The 14,860-nt window shown below is 28.1% G+C and overlaps 1 protein-coding gene across 4 annotated transcripts; it reads left to right on the forward strand.

The window, feature by feature from the left end:
* Window positions 1-990: 990 nt before the first annotated feature.
* On the forward strand, window positions 991-14,369 carry LOC113555540 (protein hu-li tai shao). 4 transcript variants are annotated; one of them, XM_026959947.1, is made up of 18 exons: window positions 996-1,360; window positions 5,987-6,114; window positions 6,190-6,367; window positions 6,459-6,610; window positions 7,272-7,486; window positions 7,553-7,712; window positions 7,904-8,002; window positions 8,065-8,262; window positions 8,818-8,954; window positions 9,023-9,149; window positions 10,373-10,483; window positions 10,554-10,646; window positions 10,720-10,906; window positions 11,004-11,114; window positions 11,183-11,254; window positions 13,096-13,160; window positions 13,239-13,378; window positions 13,500-14,369. In XM_026959947.1, exons 2-17 carry the CDS (start codon window positions 6,013-6,015, stop codon window positions 13,365-13,367), a joined length of 2,136 nt encoding a protein of 711 aa, XP_026815748.1. In that variant the 5' UTR covers window positions 996-1,360; window positions 5,987-6,012; the 3' UTR covers window positions 13,368-13,378; window positions 13,500-14,369. The 4 variants fall into 4 exon arrangements, with proteins under 4 accessions (XP_026815745.1, XP_026815748.1, XP_026815747.1 ...); XM_026959946.1 differs by having other exon boundaries at window positions 997-1,360; window positions 13,239-13,374; window positions 13,500-14,368; XM_026959944.1 differs by lacking the exons at window positions 13,096-13,160; window positions 13,239-13,378; window positions 13,500-14,369 and adding an exon at window positions 11,864-12,093 and having other exon boundaries at window positions 991-1,360.
* Window positions 14,370-14,860: the final 491 nt, after the last annotated feature.

The following is a 14,860-nucleotide window of genomic DNA, read 5'->3' on the forward strand; positions in this document are numbered from 1 at the left end:
CATATCGGGTTATTATGGGCGATTGGCACCTTTGGGCGTAGGTAGATGGTGGCAGGTTTACTTATTTATCACCCACTGGACATCGTAACCGCGATCGGCATGACATTCTACGAAATAATGAGACCCGACCGAGACGCCTCGGAAACGGAAACGGGAATCGCGTGTCGCGTGCATAATGTTTTCTTTTTTCTTTTCACGAGTTTTGCGATCACAAACGCTGCGAGGTGGTCGCCATACGTACACGGCCGTTACGCGCGCGTATACATTATGTATATCCGCACGCAAGTGCGGCGGCGGACACAACGCGTAGTGTCACAGATCGTGTAAAAAATAATATACATTTTTCATACGATCCGTGCAAGTATTATCGGACGACGCCCGGCCGCTCGGGCGGCGGCGGCGGCGGCGGCGTAGCCGGGCGAACGATAATAATGGTGCTGTGGACGAGAGCGTCACAATAGCGATATTATGTCCGCGGAGGCGTTCCGCCCGTCCACCGAAGGCGATGTGCCGCAGTGTTGCCACACGCGCGTAAAAACGCGGCCGGCCACGATCCGCTGGGACGCCGCCTGGCTCCCACACGCCCGCCGAACGGTTCGGATATCGGAACCGCCGCCGACGATGACGACGACGATCGCAGCTCTCTCCGCCGATCGGCGCACGCACGCACACACGCGACACACGATGGAAACACTCGCGCGCACGCGCGGGCGTATCTCCGGTCGAACGAACGGGCGGCGGCGGCGGATTCCATTTGTTTTTGCGGTTCGTGTTTTGGAGTCATTAACTCGGTCGTCGTCTCGTGCGAGTGCGCGCGCGCGCGCGTGTGTGTGTGTGTACTTTACCGTTGCGGAGAGACCGTCTGTGCGTGTTGGTGTGCGTGTTGGTGTGCGTGCGCGCGCGGCGAGTGTTCGAGAGCGTACGTATTGTGCGTGCGAGTGTGCGTGCGCGCGTACGTGTGTGCGCGTGTGTGTGTGTGTGTATGTGTGTGTGTGTGTTGCGCGTACGGCCAGTCGACGCCGCCTCCGACAGTCCGACGTCAGTGTGCCGCCGCCGCAGTAGTAAATCGTTGTCCTTCCCCCCGCGGAACCGCACACTTTGCTTTCGCGATACGTTATTTTGTTCCGGCCGTTTTGTCCGCGCCACTACACCGGCTCCGAACGCGGATGATAATATGTCCTCCTGAGACCGAACCGACGGCATACGACGTACCTATCTAACACGGCGATATTCACCAGCGTCGCGCAATACATTTCGCGGACAAGCGGCGGTGTGAAGCACAGTCGTCGATCGATCCGGATCTCACCACCTCCCCCCCTCCGACAAGGGGAAGCGCTGTTCCTGCACGTCGTACCAAACGGTAAGCGCACTGTTCCAATAACAGGAAGTGATAATATGTGATATAATGATAATTAACGTTTTAAGTGGCGAACCGGACGAACGAAACCCGCCCGGAAACGCGTCGTCGGGCTAGGCGGCTGGGGGACGGTGGGGCGCGCGCGAATTTCCGCGCTCTCTCGGTTCGTCCGTTTTTTTTTTCAATTTAACAATTTAAATTTTTTGTTTTCTCCTCCACTCCGACCGTTACCACCGGTCAGTTCACCGGCGTTTGTGAATGTGTGTAAAAAAAAATTCGGTCGTACAGCGTGTCTGCGCGTGCGCGCAAAGAATTTTCGGTTTTTTTTTCTCGCAATAATTTTTTGGCCCGGTCCGGCGTCAGCGCGTTGTGTCCGCGCGTCCCCCGCACATCACGGCTTCTGATTTACGAACACGTTTCTATCGCGTCCTCTTACGGCGGTTTAATAATAATAAACGTACTCACCCACAACGGCCGTGGCTGGGTGTGTCCGTACAACTACTAGTTATTACGATCGTATTATAATTTTTTTAACAACTCGCCAGTAATATTTTACTAAAAAAAAATCTCGACGTTCCCGAATATTGTGATATTCATTGCATCGATCAACGAGGGTATGTGCATGACTTGATATGATTATACCGGGTTGCATGATAAATTGATAAATTTAATGATCCATCACGAACTACTCAATCGTGTTTAAGGGACCATAAGCTCGTTATTGATTGATTTAATTTTTAGTGATTAATCACACACGCAACCCAGAATTACTGTCTTTATTATTATCATTTCGGCAATCCGTGTTTCTGTACAATTATTATCTGCTGACATCCATCTTACAGTATTATTGTTTCATCAAGTTCTTGTATGTCTATGTTATATAAATTTTTTTCTACTCCAAATGTTGTTTTTGGTCGATCATCCTGCTGACGCTGAAAAAATATTTGTCATCTAGGTTCAGGCGTCGCTGTGTGATCAGTCATCACATGCTGTAACCACTTGTTTGCTTGTTGTCTGTTTTATTTATACGAGATATTATGTAAAATACCGAATAAATTAAACATCTTCCTCTTTATTCTTTAACCTACCTACCTATCATTAAATTATTGCAGTATTTTCTTTTTTACTTTGCATAATTTACTTAGGCAATTACTCTAATTGTTTTAATGTTTAATTACATAAGTGTAAATTAATGGTTATATGGCCGTTAATATCCGCACATAGGTATTACATAGATACACATTAAATGTATTATTAATCGCTATTAATTTAAATAACAATAATATTATCTAATGATGTAGACAATTACCAATAACTCTTTGTACGTATTAAAATAATTAAAATACATACACATTTAAAACAATGGGTACATGCTTTAATTTTTTTTTTTAATATTAAAATATTCTCTATTCTTTGGTGTGAGAATATACATCAGAAACATTCCTTCTATAAATCTTAATCTATTTGTTGTTTAACAATGAATATAATTGTTGTATGTAGGTATCATAACATTTAGGTACTTATGTATGTAAACGTCATCCTAAACATCTAATTATAATAATATGCTTATTATAACATGCCCATCATTTTTATCTAAATATGTTTAAACATGGTAGGCAGCAGCTAAATAATTAATTACAATAATTATGTAGACATATAGTAGTGTAGTTGATAGGAAGCTTAACATAACACATTTAGATTAGGATATAATGATTAGCTCTATATTTTTTTAAAACTGTTATCATGTTAACATAAATTTATATTAATTGTATTAAGTAATGGTGCCTGTGTAAAAAAAAAAAATACCTAATATAGATAAGTATTCAGAATGAACTAAAGATTATGAATAAGTGATTTTAACTTGTACCTAATCATACGTATATTTTTTTAATAATATGAGGTCAAAGTTTATTTAACCATTGGTAGTAAAAATAAAATGTAACGTAATGTTTTTATTGACTGACTGTCAGTTATTATTTAAAAACTTAGTGACTGAACAATAATAAAACAATTTATTTGTACATTTTTATTTTTATTTTGCTACTCTTACTTAATTTTACTATGTTCATTTAATATTATTTTAAATTACTATCCAATATGTGATTAAAATTGTTTAAAATGTTTATTATAATTAATAATACTAGCCATAATAGCTATACTAGGTATAGCAATTTGACAAAAATGTCTAGAACAAATTATCAATATTAATGATAGATATGTAATAATCAGACTCCATTTAAAAATCTACTTTAAAAGTTTGTTTAAAACATTTAACAACAATAATTAATCAAATTTTTTCTCATATATTTACTTAAAAAATCTAATATGTACCTAGAATCTTAGTAATTAATGGTCTCCAAATAGATGCTTATTTATTTTATGTATAAACTTAATCCTTATTTAAAAATAATTAAATATAATAAAAATTTAGCATTTTAGGAATGACAATTTTAACATGTTTTTTTATTATTTTATAGTTTTTACTTGTGAATTAATTATATATATATATATATATTATTTGAGTAGTTTAGTAACAAGTTGTTTCCTCTTTAGAATTGTAACCAACTTTTATTTAGGAGATAGACAATAATAGTGAGAATTGTATGATTATACATTATTAAGGTCAAAGTGTAATAATACTAATAATGATATATAGCATGTTCTAATGATCATTTATTTCATTGAACATTATCATTCATTAATATATTATAAAAACAAACACAATAGACCACTTTCTATTTTATGATTCATCTACTATTTACTAGTTAGTTATTAGTAAAAAACTGAATTTTTAAGAATTCAAATTCTATAATATGACCCAACTTGTGTATTGTACATTAAATTATGAATAATCCTTGACTTTAAATAAATGTAAGACCTATTCATCATAGGTTTATGAATGTTGGTAGAAACATTTAAATTTATAAAAAATATTATTATAGAACAATCTAGGTATACAAATACAGTAGTAACCCTTTACCTTAATCCTAAACCAAGATAACAAGATATAATAATTTATGTTAAGTATTGCTGACAAAGTGATATTATTCCTTAGTTTACAACATTAATAAATCTTAATACCTAGAATAGCAAACATTTTTTTATTATTTTCAATATAAAAAACATATTATAATTAAATATTTAACTCTGATAACTGTATTAAATATGTTTTTTAATTCTGATGGAATAAATAATATTTTTTTGCTAGATAGTTTATAATTTGGAAGTCCTTGATCATCGTAAGTCTAAAAATAACCCATTTATAATATAGGTACCTACTTATTTTTATGAATGTACCAGTAGGTACATAGTGTTAAGTAAATAGTATTGGATACATTGTAATTTATTCAATTGTTAATATAAAAACTAAATTTAATTTTAATCCATCCATTGCATAACATATATATTATATTATGCAATTCACTAAGCAAGCATATTCCCCTTTTTTCTTCTTCAATTACGCCAGTTATTCTAAATCTTGAGATTTTTTTTTATTATTTAAGGAGTGTTTTATAGGAATATAAACTTCTGCTTTTCAAATGACAATCCCATCTTAAATAGTAAATTATTTAGCAGATAATATTTTCTAAAAATGTTAATGTTTCAAAATCAAAACTGGAATTAGTAGTTTACGAATTATTGAACTAATGTATTATGTATTAAGAGTAATGGGTTTAGAAGATATGGCAGCTATGGCAATTAGAATATTTTAGTAGTTTATAATTTATATTAATCCTATTTTATATTTTTGCAGAACTATTATTCTTATTAAAAACATTCTAATAACATAGATATTCATTCAATTTTTGAAGTGGATTCATCAATATTTACCTCATAGAATACTCGGTAGTACGAACAATTTCAATTATTTGATAATATAATCTTAAAGTATATTTAAAAATTCTAAGAATAAGAATTTAAGTAGTATTAAATTGAAAATTGGGGAACATGATTGGTGAATCACTACATTTATTTTTATTTAAATATTCTAAAACATCGTAAATCCTACCTTAACGATATCTTAATATTGAACATTTTTATGGCTAGGTTTTAATCATTTTTATCGTAATAATTATCTAAGTATATTTTCTTACAATTACATTTTATAATATTATATTTTTCACCTTATTATAAGTACCTTTATAGTTTTTTTTGTCTATTTGTAGAATATGGCCATCTCATTTCCTAACTGATTTTGTTTTTAATAATAATACATAAGTGTATCATTTTTGTTGATATTTTTTGATATTATTCATTCTTTCATTAACCTCCATATCCCCTTTAAATAGTATACACAATTTTGTTGATCTAGAAAGTTTAGTATTTAGAGGTTTTACTGTTATTAAAATTAGTATAAGACACTTATAGAGTCAGCTTAGTTATATATCTTTTTACATTTAAAATAGAGTTTAATAAATAAAATTACTATAAAACTGTATGTATTTTTATACATGTACACTATTATAATACATAAATGATTAATCATAATAAAATATAATCAAGCAATAATTATGTAAGGTATACAACAAACTTAAAGCAGAAAAAAAATATAAAAATAATTAAGGATTAATTTCAATTATGTTTGAATATAATTATACTCATTACCTATATCTTTTTTTTTTTTAATAGGTTAAGTAATTTTTAACACTAAAAATATGGCTGACGTAGAAGCTGAACCACCACAAAGCAATGGTTATGCAAATGCCAATGAAGATGATGATGAACGTGGAAAAATGAGACCAGCAGATATTGATGCTGTAAGTAAAAACAAAAAATATTGTCAGTTTAATTAAAATTATGTTAAATATTTAATCTATGATTGTTTAATATAGGATGTAAGAGAAATGGAACGGCGAAAAAGAGTAGAAATGATTATGAATTCTCGTTTGTTCCGCGAAGAACTAGAAAGAATAATTGAAGTTCAAATGAAAGATGGTGGTTCTGTTCCTGCTGGACTTTTACAACAAATTTCAGAAATGATGGGAGGGCGTCAATCAGGAGGTTCTAAATGTTAGTATGCTGCATATTTTATTAAAAAAAAAAAATCCCACAAAAAACTAATATTATTGTTGCTTATACTAAAATGTAATTATGGTTGTAGCTTCAAATTGCGTGGTTCCAATTAATGATATTCGTGGAGTAGAAAGCATGGGATATGCCAAAGGTGAAAAAATTATCAGATGTAAATTAGCAGCAGTATTCAGATTAATGGATTTATATGGCTGGACCCAAGGAATCTATAACCAAGTTTCTGTAATTATAAGTTTTTTTACTATTGCTATTTAAATTGAGTTACTTTTAATTAAGAGGGGAGGGCATTATACCCACATGTGTTGTCTCTATCTTACTAACATATATTATAACAAATTTGCATTCAGCAGAACACATTTTGTGATGTTAACTTTAATATTAAAGTAAATTAACTTATCATAAAATTTAAAGGTAGAATATTATTTAAAAATGTCATATGATTTTATTGATTTTATGATTTTAAAGTGAGTTATAGTTATGTAAAATACTACAACTTTAAAATATTCATAATAACTCATTTTAAAACCATAATATCAATAAAAACATATGACATTTTCTAAATAATCTACCTTTAAATTTTATGATAAATATATAATTTAAATCCTTTAAATGTGATAATAGGTAAAGTACTCTTATACTAAAGCTAACATCACAAAATGTGTTTTGCTGAATTCAAATTTGCTATGATGTACATTAGTAAGACAGAGACAACACATGCAGGTATAGCGTTCTCTTGAATCATAATTGAAGTAACAAAAGAGTACTAAATTAAATATTTTTGTATTAAAAAATTTGAATACATTTTATTTAGGTTTAAAAATATATATATGTTCCTTTTTAGTTATTTATTATTGCATTTAAAATAATAATAATTTATTTTTAGGCTCGATTAAATCAAGAAGAAGAACATTTTTTAGTTAGCCCGTATGGTTTATTATGTAATGAAGTGACAGCTTCTAGTTTAATTAAAGTGGACATGCAAGGAAATGTTATGGAACCTGGGACTACTAATTATGGAGTAAACATAACAGCATTTCAACTTCATGCTGCTATTTATGCAGCAAGGCCTGATTTGAAAGCTATCATCGATGTACAAGTGTATGTTACTATTTTGAATTATTGATAAATTTCATAAAATAATTTCTAATTAATTATTATTTGTAGAGGACCTGTTTTGGCTGTATCATCATTACGTTGTGGCTTATTGCACATCAGTAAAGAAAGTGCATTGATTGGAGAAGTCTCACATTATGCATACCCAGGATCAACTGCAGATCCAGATGAAAAAGACAAAATTGCAAGAAGCTTAGGACCTATTAACAAGGTATTAGAAGCTTGAAATTTTATTTTTATTGTATCTATCCATTTATTTATATTTACACAACTATGCTTTTACTATTGTTGTTTGCATTATTACTAAAAAGTTCTTTATTTAATAGGCCTGTGAAGTTAACTGTAAATTTACAATATTAACATATGAAATTTGTTTCTTTAAATTCAATATTTGTTGTTTAGGTTATATTTTTTACTAACCATGGTGCAGTTTGTTGTGGTGAATCAATAGAAGAAGCATTTTACAATGCGTATAATATTGTTACAGCTTGTGAAACACAGGTATATTTAATAGCTAAGTTAGGTATTTTATTATTATTTTTAAATTTCTTGTTCTATTTCAGCTTAAAGTATTACCTGTGGGATTAGATAACATTATGACAATGACTGACGAACAGTGCAAATTCATTTACGATGCAGCCAGGACTCCACCAGAAGGTACATTACCTTCTCCATTACCTGCAGGAGGAGCTGTTGCAGATAAACGCTGGAGAGTTGGAGGTCTTCAATTTGAAGCACTTATGAGAATGCTAGACAATGCAGTATGTCCTCAAATAAATAATTAAACTTTTCTAAATTATATTTAAGGTCTACTAAGGTTGAGTTCATGGCACCCACTCATCTAGATCTAAGTCGCTTGACTAACTGTTTTATATCCAAAACTGTTTTTTAGGAATGATGTTTTTGTATTATTTTGATGTGGTTTGACTTTTAGTTCAAATACAAATGTAAATACACCAAATTCAATCTCAAATAATATTTGATCAAAATATAAGAATTGTCAAATTTTAAAATTCCTAATTTTGAAACAATGAAGTAATGTTTTTCTATTGTTGTTTCTCTTAAGTTTTGACTTATTATTATTTTAATATTTGGCCATAACTGACAATCGAGATTTCAAAGAGTAATGATCAAATTTAATTTGTTGTGTTAAAATACTGACTAATAAAATTATATAAAAGCTAGATACACAGAATATAAAGCCTAGATAATAAATTATTGTGAACCCATTTTTGGTCACAAAATAAATGTATGTTAAATGTAATAAATGTTCATAAGATATGTATAGTTTTATTAATTTCAAATTTATTTGTTAGGGATTCCGCACTGGTTATATATATCGGCAACCACTTATCAAAGGTGAACCTCCCCGTCCTCGTAATGATGTCGAGGTACCACCAGCAGTTTCTTCTCTTGGATATTTATTAGAAGAAGAAGAGCTATATAAAAATGGGCAAGTTAAATTTTGTATTTATTTGCAGTATATAATAATATAATATTGTAATTTATATATTTTATTAGGCAATGGAAAAAATATTATGATGGCCGCAAATCAACTGATAGAACCAAATGGTTAAATTCGCCAAATGTGTACCAAAAAGTGGAAGTTCTTGAAACTGGAACATCAGATCCTAAAAAAATCACTAAGGTAGACATCAAAAATTAATTCTTATGTGTTCGGTTAACCGCGATTTTATTGAATAATATTTTATTTGATTTTGATCATTATAATTTATGAAATTAATCCAAAGTAATATTTTACTTATTATTTATACATTTATTTATATTATTTTAATGTCAAATGTTAACACTTCGAACAAAAGTAGTGTTGTGTCTTAACATTTTTATATTGTTATTAGACTAAGTAAAAGAGTATATTTTATTATTTTTGTCTTTATAACTATATATTACTACACTTACATTTTGGGCTTATCAAAAGTTAATAACACTTAGTTTAAGTGCTTTAACAAAGTCTGTAATCATTTTCGCTTTTGCTATTTATTTATACTATTGTAATTGAATAATAGAAATATATTTATATAATTATGAATATGTAAAATCAAATTATTTAATTATGCCAATAAACTGAACATTTATTTTTGTTTCAAGATTTAATAGTTTGGGTTTTTCATATGGTATTTATTAAGAATAGATTATAAATTAAACTACCTTATATTGTTAATAAGATTATCTATTGTGTTACACACACTAAAGCATTTTTGTTTAAATATATATATATATGTTTTAGTTTACATGATATGTATTGTTTAAAATCATAGTAATTCATTAGGAGTTTTTTTTTTTTTTTTTATCTAATTTTGTTTTTTCTTCCTCTCTGATGTACTTATAAACTAAATCAAAAATTCAATTGAATATCGGATTATGTTGTATTGAAATTGTTTAAAAATTTTGTAGTAGTCATCAATAAAATATTTTCTTTTCTCTTCTGATTCATGATAGTATGGTATTATATAGGTATCATAGTAAATGTAATTGTGTATATCATTCCAATATGCTTATACATAATATATAAGCATCGATAAATTGCTGTCTTATATTATTTAAATTAATAATTTAATGAATAAATAGTAATTTAAAAAATAAAGTAATGCTCAAATTAAATTGTGTTTTTCATGCATACCTCTGAAAAATAATATACTGCTTTACACTTTAACTTAGTTTCTGTAACAATTTGTATGCAAATTATTTTATTTTAAGAGAATAATTAAAATCCACTTGATATTGTTTGAAATATATAACATTTATTTACAAATAATACATGTCTGAGATAAATATTATCAATAATAATAATACTTAAAACTAATTTTAATTGTAATACTTAAATTTTAAAAAATAGTAATAATTTTTTAGTGGGTATCTGAAGCATCTCCAAATTCAAGTACGCCTTTTAAAATTGAAGGACCTCTACAATTTGTTCCAAAAAATACTAATCCAAAAGAATTCAAAAAACTACAGCAACAAGTAAATATGATTATTTTATTTATATAAATAAATAAATCTTACTTATTACACAACTTTTTTAAATCTCAAGATTAAAGAAAACCGAAGAGCTGATAAAATTACTTCAGGGCCCCAGTCCCAAATTTTAGATGGTGTTTCTTGGGAGGAAGCAAAAAAATTACAAGTATTGATTAAATTGAATATACATTAAGTAAATTTAAATTAAATACTTATAACTAATATTGTTTATAATTTAGGATGCTAATTTAAACACAAGCAGTGATCAAGTTATTTTGGTTGGGGCTGCATCTAAAGGAATAATACAACGTAATTTTCAACATAATGCAACTGTTTATAAAACACCTTATGCAAAGAATCCATTTGATGCCGTCACCGATGAAGAAATAGAATATTATAAAAATGCAGTTGAAAGGAGTACAATTGGTTAATATTTTATTTAATTGGATATGTTTTAGTGTATAAATTAATATATTATTTATTATCTTACTACTTATTTATTGATATTTTTTATAACTCATAGATAAGGATCAAATAATGGATATTAAAGAACAAATGGATAGTGTTCACTTATCACCAGCAAGACAAACTGAAGCATTTATTATTAGTGAAACTGAAGATGATAGTAGAGCAGGTAATATAAAAATAAAAAATAAATATATTTCAAAATATCAATTCGTTTTGTTGAAAATAATTTTTCAGAAGCCAGAGTGTTACAAGTAGAAAGAAAATCGGTGCTAAAACCTGACCAAGCTGAATTTGTTCTAAGTGAAGGTATGTTAATTAATTTTACAATATAATTAGATAATTATTATTTAAAATTATCAAGTTTATATTAGCTTAATTTAGTTTCACAATAGAATATCCAGTATAAAGTAGTCCACTTCACAAAAATGGCTTTAAAAATGATAGTTGGATTTAGTTAATAGAATTTTTTTCTTATGTATTCCAAATTTATCACTTTTAGTCGTCACTTCGTCAGATTTATAAATCATCTTTTTCAAATGGTTTGATATTGTGCAATAGTTGACCATATGTAAGTGTGTTTCTTTCGCTATCTATATTTATCAAATTTGTTACTAAATACTACTACAATCTCATTTATTTGAAATTATTTAAGTGTTTTAATATGTTTGAAAAAATATATTAAAACAATTATATATTAAGTTTATTTACTAAAAAAGTTTTTAGTACCCAGTATGTAGGCTATCTTAATTTGGACATATTTTCATGTAATAAAGAAGTGTATGATAATGAATAATATTTTTCAAACTACTAAATCAAAATATTTTCAAAACTAATTTTTATTATTTTCAAAATATATGTGCTACTTATTAGTTTATGTCTTAAATTTTAATTTCAATTTATGTATTCAATAATTAGTACAAGACAAGTATGACATAAGTAATTGTACAGAAACTACTATTAAACCTATGTGGATTACATTACCATCTACTGCTAATAAGATAAACGTTCAAGAAATTTGTGAAAAAAGTGCAAATAGTGAACACTTAACAAGTAAATGCAAATTAAATTCCTCTGTGTCAGATTCTTATAAATGTTTGGATATTGATATAATACTAATATTTGATAATTGATACTGTTAAATTAAAATAACTGCACTTTGGAAACCTGTTGTGATTTCCCAATTATTTTAATTAATGTTATTGAATCATGAATAATCAGTTTTAAAATTAATTTTTTCCTTTGAATTTACAAGTATGTATTTATAAAAAAACTCGTAATATTTTATTGTTAATTTAAATCTTAATTTTTTTTTTATTTTTATAATTTTAAATTAATTATTTTTACGTAATTATTATATTAATCAATTTTTAGGAATTGAAATTTTCTTTTATAATTATTTAATATACTTTGTAGATAAGAACAATTTGACAATTTGGATATTAAAATTAGTTAATGATTTATCATATTGTGTTTTTGCTTCATATTTTATAAATGCAATAAATAAAACAAAATATATTAGGTTTACAATGTAATCAATAATAAGATAATTATCATACATAATGTATTTTGACTTGATATATTAATATTAATTAATATTAGCTATTGAAGTTTTAATCAAGATTGAAATACTCTGCCAGATGATCCTGTAGTTTGGTTATTCATCTGATGTTTGATAAAGTTATTTTGCAGAATTTGGATACAGAAAGGTTGTCTTTTGACATTATTGAGCTATTCTTATTTCTTGCAAGTATGTTCTATAGCAGTGATTTTTAGATTACTTTGTATTTCTTTGGCATATTGTAGGGGAAAATTCTATTTTTTGTTTACAGAATTTTAGTGTTATAACTTGTATGGTTTTTGTTATAATACACGCAACGCATATTATTGTACTTATAAAAGCAAGGCACCTACTAAACTCAACAATTAGAAACCAAAACTTAGTTAAATGTGAAAAAAATCAATTTGCATGCTTATGTTGCAGTCAGGAAAGTCATACCAAACATTTTTATTTTTTGTATTTCCTCTGATTGTTACCATTAGTAATTAAATAAATATAGCATTCCATGTGAATTACTAAAAATAAGTTAAAAAATGTTTTCTTTTGAATTATGATTATATAATTTATTTAATTTTAATATAATTTATAGGAGAAAATACATACAATGGAGACCAATCAGATGCTCATCAAAGCACATTTTCAAGTAGTAAAGAGGTAATATAAATATTTTCATTTTATTTCTGTGAAAAAATTATCAAAGAAATTACAACAATTTGTTCAAATATATTACAGGGGTCACCCACTAAAGAAATGTCCACCGAGGATTCTTCACACAAGGACAAGAAAAAGAAAAAAAAGGGAATTAGAACACCATCATTCCTTAAAAAGAAGAAAGAAAAGAAGAAGAGTATTCCAGCTTAATAACTATGTAGGCATGTTGTTTGTAGTATATAATTTACATTAGCATTAAGGCACTTATAATATAAGTTTTTGAATGAATTTAAGTTATAAATATGTTTTATAAATCAAATTTAATTTAATTTTCTATTTTAGAATACGCAGACAAACGCTTTGGCAAACACAGCTTTGGTCAACCAGCACTACAAATAGTCTGTAGCTCATTTAGTCATTCAATCATCTTTTAATCATTTTGGACTTGACAGACTAAACCATTACAATTTTGACACCAGTGTCTATTCATTTTCGTTAAGTTAATAGATATTTATTTAATCAAGTGCATTAGATTGATGCAATTAGTAACTAGTAAATAAGATTAATCCTATTTATTTTTAATGTCATACATAAGATTTGGCCCTATTCAACAAATTAATCTATTATTACGATAAATATATTTTTATTTATTTTTTTTTTCGCTTTTGAAATTATTGTTACCAAATTTGAAACTTTTTTTACATTTATTTCTATATTTATAAAAAAAAATATAGATAAGCTTGAGAGTAATATGATAATATTCTGGAAATACAATGTACCAATAACACAATTACATGTATTCAATTTTAATTTCAAGCCATTTATACACTACGTCCTGTAACTAAAATTGTATTTTTAACATCTTAAACCGTGTATTTTTTTTTCTTTAAGTGTAATAGGTCTTCAGTATTAATGTATGTCCAATTTATGAATGACTGTGGGAACAGATTACTGAGTTATTATTAGTTAATATGTTACATAAAATTGTAATTCAATTTTGATCAGTTAATTTTAAAATTAATAATTAAATTATGGGTCTAACTAAGATCAATAGGTATCATATTTGACAAAAAAAAAAAAAAAAAAATCAGTTCTTTTTTTAAGTGAGTATATATTTGAATGCTACATACATATTTCCTAAAAGCATATTATAGTAATTATTGCATCTTGTACTTTTTGTACATTTCTAACCACGTTTTTAAATATTTATCATTCTCTTCAGCTTAAAAAATTCTAAAATGTATGGTTTTTTTTTTTTTTACTAGAATTGTTATTTAAAAGATAAACTATGCATTTAAATTTATTTTTGTAATATGGCTGCTAATACGGTATCTGAAACTCGTATATATATAAATAAATAATTATTTGTTTGTGATAAAATATATATATATATTTAAACTACTTTATACCGTTCATGTGATCATGAAATTTACGTTGTGCATAAAATAAACTAAGAAAAATGTTGGTGCAAGTAGATTAGACAATATTATGCACTTAAATTTAGTTTTATCTTATCAAATTGTCTGTTGCCATTCATCCTTGTCTGTTTGTATCCAAATTATACTCTAAAAGGGTAATACTAAATCATATATATTTATATGAACATTCAGATCATCTATTTAATTTATTGTAATGTACATCACTTAGATTGTAATTTTATGACCATTGGCATCAATTGCCATTTTTTATGTTTGTAGACATTT

Source organism: Rhopalosiphum maidis, chromosome 3 (genome assembly GCF_003676215.2).
Source record: "Rhopalosiphum maidis isolate BTI-1 chromosome 3, ASM367621v3, whole genome shotgun sequence".
NCBI lineage: Eukaryota > Metazoa > Arthropoda > Insecta > Hemiptera > Aphididae > Rhopalosiphum > Rhopalosiphum maidis.